This window comes from Miscanthus floridulus, chromosome 1, assembly GCF_019320115.1.
Source record: "Miscanthus floridulus cultivar M001 chromosome 1, ASM1932011v1, whole genome shotgun sequence".
Taxonomy (NCBI): domain Eukaryota; kingdom Viridiplantae; phylum Streptophyta; class Magnoliopsida; order Poales; family Poaceae; genus Miscanthus; species Miscanthus floridulus.
This window is the reverse complement of record NC_089580.1, coordinates 162,056,216-162,062,113: the sequence shown is the minus strand read 5'-3', so window position 1 is coordinate 162,062,113 and position 5,898 is coordinate 162,056,216. Positions and strand designations below refer to the sequence as shown.

Sequence of the window (5,898 nt, the reverse complement as noted above, 5' to 3'; positions counted from 1 at the left end):
GGTTCTAATGCTGGTTGAGTGTTCTGCCGAGTCTGAGTGAGAGTGTGTGAGTTAGTGAGTGAGAGTGTTAGTCATTGAGACATTTGAGACTATGGTTTGTAATAACTTTGAACCTTTTAATTCTAAAATGAGCTGATCGTACTCTTTTTTTTTTTCTTTTTAGGGTTTCTCACGAGGTGTGAATTTTACCTAGAAAGGTTTTAAATGAGGCGACATTGCACGAACAGCTCAAAATTTAATCATCTTGGCTTTCATCTTTCTGTGATTTGTGAAGTATGTGATATTGTGATATGTGAAGTAGTTGTGACTTGTGAAGTGATTTGTGAAGTATGATTGAATCTGGTATACTAGTGACTTGTTAGTTTGTTAACTAGACTTGTGATATGTGAAGTAATTGTAACTTGTATAACTTGTGATTGTGACTTGTATAACTTTCAAAACTGAATTGAACCTGGGGTTTTTAGATAGCGGGCTACGGGCTGGCCCGGTGCTGTTTTGGGCCCATGCTCTTCGGGCTGGCACGACCCGAAAAACGGCCACGCACCGTGCTTGGGCCATCAAGTAGACACTGTGGACCGGGGTGGCACGGCCTGGTGGCACGACGGGCCATAATGTGCCGTGCCCTACCGGGCTGTGCCGTGCCAGGTGATCCGAAAGCTCATCTTTAGAAACCGTTCACACTGGGCGTCCTCTATACCTACTAGTGGGCTACTTTTGTCGCTTGCTTGCGCATGCCACATTGGGCTGCTACTGCTACTGCCCAAATCACATGAGCCCATCCTGGTATTCGCACTGGACTTGGACCTAAGACCATCAGGCCCTTTGGAACACGAAAAGGGTGGTCAGATTAACGCGGCATCGACTTGGTCTGGTCAACGAACTGCCGGTCGTGCAAGCTCCCCCGATTGACTGGCATGTGTATTTTGGCATCCATGGGGCCATGATGGCCTGAGCAAGAAAACGGCCGGAACACTCTTACGACCTGGAGGACACACACATCCAACCTTTTCTCGTCCAATAATCTCATCTCCCTCCACATGATAGATGCTTCTGTCCTCCATCCAATCCGATCATCCTCTCCTGTGCAAATAGTGGATCAACTACTGATGTGATTATTAGCATCTGTAGGCGGGCGCCGGTGAGAGAGACTGAGAGTAGTCGAGAGGCCTATCGCAATCATGACAGAGATGGTCGGGTCCATCGTCGTCGGCGAGGTGGTGAACCGGACCTCCGACTTCCTGATCAGCAAGCACAGGGAGCGTCTGAGCACGCGAGAAGCCATCGAGCGGCTGGAGATGGCGCACATCAAGATGGAGGCCGCGCTGGAGCTGTCCGGCGGCTGGCAGCAGGCCACGGACGCGTCCCTGCTCCGCTGGCGCCGGAAGCTCCGGCGCGCCGCGGACGAGTGCGACGCCGCGCTGCACCGCTGGAAGCTGCGGGAGCTGCAGGAGGAGGACGCCCGGGAGAGACTGGCGCGGGCGCCGCTCCAGCGTCGCGTCGCGCACGCGGTCCTGTGCTTCCTCTCGGCGCTCCTCCTGCCGCTCCTCGCCCGCGGCGGCGGCGACGAGTGCTCCCGCGCCTGCGCCGCCGTCCAGAGGTTCGAGAGGCTGGCCAGCGGCGCCGCCGAGTTCCTCAGGTGCGTGAAGTTCGGCAGCGCGCCGCGGAGGTTGTGCGGCGGCGGCCTGTTCGGCTTCGGCCCCGTCGTTGGGAGGCTCGGTGAGCACGCGAGCTACGAGAGGCTGCAGGGAGCTCCTCAGCAGCACCGTTTCTTGGACGCTGGGCCCGCAAGTCCGGCGGAGCTTTGGGTGGACAGCAGCAAGCCCTGCCGTGCTTACCCGAAGCGAAGGGCGTCCGGGAAGAAACTGCTGCTGGTATGAAACATGGAGAGGCAACCGGGATCTGCTCCAGTTTCAGACTTGCAGTCAAGTCAGCAGGGCCACGTCACCGCAGCTCCGGCAGGAGGTTCCGTCTGGGCTCCGGAGAGCGCGCGGTCACTCTCACGTACGGTCACTCCATTTGACGTTCGTATATATCTGCGCTGAAGGGGACAATTTTAGGGCCCAACTTGTGGACTGTACCGTGGAAATTCATCGAGTCTATGGTAAAAATCGTCTTGTTTCGTGTTTTTTTCACTGTTTCTGGATTGTTGGGAAGTCTAAAGTCCTGCCGGCTCTTTTGGTGTAGCCATCCAGGCAGTTCAAACGGATTCAGAGAATTATAGCATGTCCATATTTTCAGTGTTTCTTGAAAGAATTGTTTCTTTCATGTCGGTGTCAATACGAAACATTATGGACGGCCAAATGGGCAGGACCAACGGGCGCCACAGGGCACAGCCCAAGCAGGCCCGATGCCCAGTGCTCACCGTAGCTTGACCCTAGCATTCAGCCAGCCATGCTAACACTTGGACCCCATAGATGATATCCACACACATTAGAGCTTAAAACAACCCTCCACTCTCATTTGCTTTGAGAGAATGCATTAAGTGGAATTAGAGATTGTAAGGTGCTTCAGGTTTGCTTGTAATTTTTGGTGGTTGCCGTCATCTTGACGGCTTGGAGTAGCTGGACTCCATTGAAACACTCAATTAAAGATTGTAAGGTGCTCCGGAGATGATTTGTGATAGGCTCTTGTGCTCATCCCTGTTGGAGTTCGCAAAGATCAAGTTTAGTGGAATATAGGTGTTTAGAGTGCCTTGTGATCGAGTAGGCTTAGAGACCATGCCCTCAAGTGAGGAGGCAATCTTGGAGGGAAAGCGGTGATCCTATGACTCACCTCAACGTGGACTCAGGTGACTGGCAAGTCACCAAACCACATGATATATCTTTGTGTCATCCCTTGCGTGGTATCACTTTCTAGCTCTTTATTACTTGCATTTCAATTCTAGTGACATAGCCTAATTTACTTCTTTGATACTAGAATTATGTAGGTTCTCACCCTAGGATAGCAAAACACTAGCTAGAGTAGAATTATTAGGGTCTTCTTTTGGTCTAACACTTTGTCTAGTGTGTTTTTTGTAACACCCTAAGTGTTTGGCTTCCACAAAATTGCATTTCATTTCATAAACATATGCATCATCTATGTCATCATGCCATTGTCACTGAAACATACATATGCAACATTCGTAAATTCTATTTTTTTTTCATACTTGATTGCTTATGAATGGTAGTAGTGCAACATGTGAATGCAACATGAATTTCTCATACCTTGAAACATGGCAACATGGTAGGAATGTGGCAAGTTAAAATTGCAACAAAAGTAATGAAACATGGAATTGCAACATTTGAGTGAATTGCTTGTTTTGTTGCTTCATCACATGTGATCATTTGAAATTGGTATAGCACTTGTGTAAAGTGGTTGATTTTGGTCTAATACACCTTAACTACACTTAGGGTAATTGATGGGACATTGTTCATGTGGATCAAAATGACAAAAACGCCCTCAAGTGGAGGTTTGACTTAGAATGACCTACAGAGTGCTACTGTTTGACTGATTCAAAAGACCAACTTAGAGACTTTGCATGGCTGTGCACCCTTTACCAAAGTTGTAGCCAATTTACCAAGGAACAAAAGTTGTTTTATGATCAACTCATGAAAATGGATAGAACATGTTCAAACAAGGCCTACAAGTCATATTTCCATGCTGAATTCACACTTAGAATTTTTCTAAGTCCCAGAGTTGATTTACAGTTTCGGGTTCCAATGTTTGGAGGCTTGTATCTCCCTAACTAGGCCAAACCAACTCGAGCTCCAATTGAAGAAGTTGTAGTACTCACTTAGGTCTTCAATTTTGTTAACTATACCATGAACCAGATTGCCACCGTTTGGGAGTTACGCATCGTCGAATTCGCGATGTCAGTCGTCGTCATTGAACACTGAATCGAAAATTTCAGAAAACGGACAGAGCTCGCCGTGGCCGACCGGCTCAGGAGCTGATCACCGCGTGGCGCGCTTGCTCGGCCAAAGTCTCCACATCGCGCGTCCGAGCTCCAGATGAAAGCCAGCGCCTGCCCGACGCACTCGCCTGCTCCATTTGCCTCTCTTTCGCTTCCACCGCGCGTAGCACCGAAGCCGCCGTAGCTCCTCCATTTCTGACCGAGTGTCGCCGTCGCCTTGCGCGCTCACCATTGCAAAAACATGTCGGCCATCTTGTTCCTAGCTTCGCTGTGATCTCCTCTCCCTCCTCCACCATTCAGTCGGGTCAATTGAAGCTTGGTAAGGGCGTAATCGCCATTTCTTCCACCGCCGCCATGGCGGGACCTCGCCGAAGTTGGCGCTCCACGCGGCCAACTGCCACCGCGGTCTTCCCATCCCCTCTCTCCCTTGCGCTAGGTCCTGTGAACGCTACTGAAGCTCGTAGGGTCACCCACTAGGGCCGTGGCGTCGTCGACTCACCGGAGCCGGCCAAGCCATGGCCGTGCGCCGCCATGGCCGTCACCACCCCCTTTAGCTGTGACAATAGCTTCAATAGATGGCACCGTTAGATGCGCATTGATGAGGCGAACACCGTTGCACCGGTGGACTCGCCGGAGATGTCACCGGCGACGAGTTGCGCCGCCGTCATCTTTCCCTCCCCTGCCTGTCTCTCTGTCTCGTGGGGCCCCATCGTTAGTCGCTGATGCAGAGGTGGGAGCCAGCCTAGGCCGCGTCGAGGCTGGGCTGCGCTTGTGCATGCGTTGTGCGCCACCATGTCCTTCGGGCCAGCCCAGCAGTAGAGATAGGGTTTCAAATTCGTTTTGGTTTTATTCTTTTCACAGATTTGTGTATATATTCAAAAATATGTATCTCCTAGTTGGTAGATTCAAATGATGTGGTTCCAATTTTGTTGAGTTCATGATAATGTCTAGTTTATATTAAAAATATAATATATGCCTTGTTCTGTTATGAAAAATGGAGTTGCTAATTATCTGTTTTAATCATGATGGAAATAGGGGTAATTATATCTTTTTCTATGTAGCTCCAAATGGCATGAAATTTTTATGGTGTACTGCTCATATCATGAATAGCTTGTAGTTAAATTTTCATATATTTTGGACACTGTATGTAGGAGATAGAAAATTCTCTTGTTTGCATGGATGGATCTTGTGTGAATTTTCATAATTTTTCTATAGATCCAGTAAAGGTAAAATTTGGTGAGTGCTATTCTTATGCTAGAAGGATGCTAGGAAAAATATGAAATCTGTTGCTTGACACTTTTCATTAGGATTTCCTAATTATGCTAGAAATAGACATGCCACCTATTATTTTGGATACAGCAAGTTCTGCTTGCCCAATGGCTTTGAAATTTTTATGGTAGTCTATGTGAAGCATGAGATAGCTACTGTAATTTTTGTAGATTTTTCTAAATAGTTTTACTATATATTGCTTTAATCACCTAATTAACTAAATAAATTAGAAAAGGGCATTAAATAATTTATTTAGAAGTTGGCACTATACTTTCTGATGTTCCTCTAGTATGCACAACAAGTTGGTAAACTTGGTTTGGTCCAATTATGCTTTTGCATCATCACTAAATAATTAATTTAGTAGACCTGTCATTTCTGGACAGATTCTAGGTTTACTTAAATTCAATTTGGTTAACGTAAGAATCATGCTTTGATGTTTACAAATGAATTGTAGAAGATTTCATAAGCTTTCCAGAATGTCCTCATGCAAGTCATTTGGATTTGTAGAACTCTTGTTGTGATTGAATTAAGGAACTACTCGTGTGCATATGAAACTTTAACTGTTGATTTAAGTATGCCTTTACTATTCCTAAGCTTGTGGTAATGTTCCTAGGTGTTAGGCCTTTAACTGAAGATGAGCATCTTTATCTTAGGTTATGCAAGTTAGGTAAGTTGATCTTGTTCTTCAAGTTAAGTTAGATACATGCTTTAAAGTGATTTGAATAGAGCTATTCTTA

The 5,898-nt window shown here is 47.2% G+C and overlaps 1 protein-coding gene across 1 annotated transcript; it reads left to right on the top strand.

The window, feature by feature from the left end:
• The first annotated feature begins 941 nt into the window (after nucleotides 1–941).
• On the top strand, nucleotides 942–3,208 carry LOC136500072 (uncharacterized). The gene has a single exon (XM_066495495.1). It carries the CDS (start codon nucleotides 1,179–1,181, stop codon nucleotides 1,875–1,877), a length of 699 nt encoding a protein of 232 aa, XP_066351592.1. The 5' UTR covers nucleotides 942–1,178; the 3' UTR covers nucleotides 1,878–3,208.
• Nucleotides 3,209–5,898: the final 2,690 nt, after the last annotated feature.

Bases quoted from the DNA above. Each gene is read 5' to 3' on its own strand.
- LOC136500072 (XM_066495495.1), top strand. From the start codon at position 1,179: ATGACAGAGATGGTCGGGTCCATCGTCGTCGGCGAGGTGGTGAACCGG.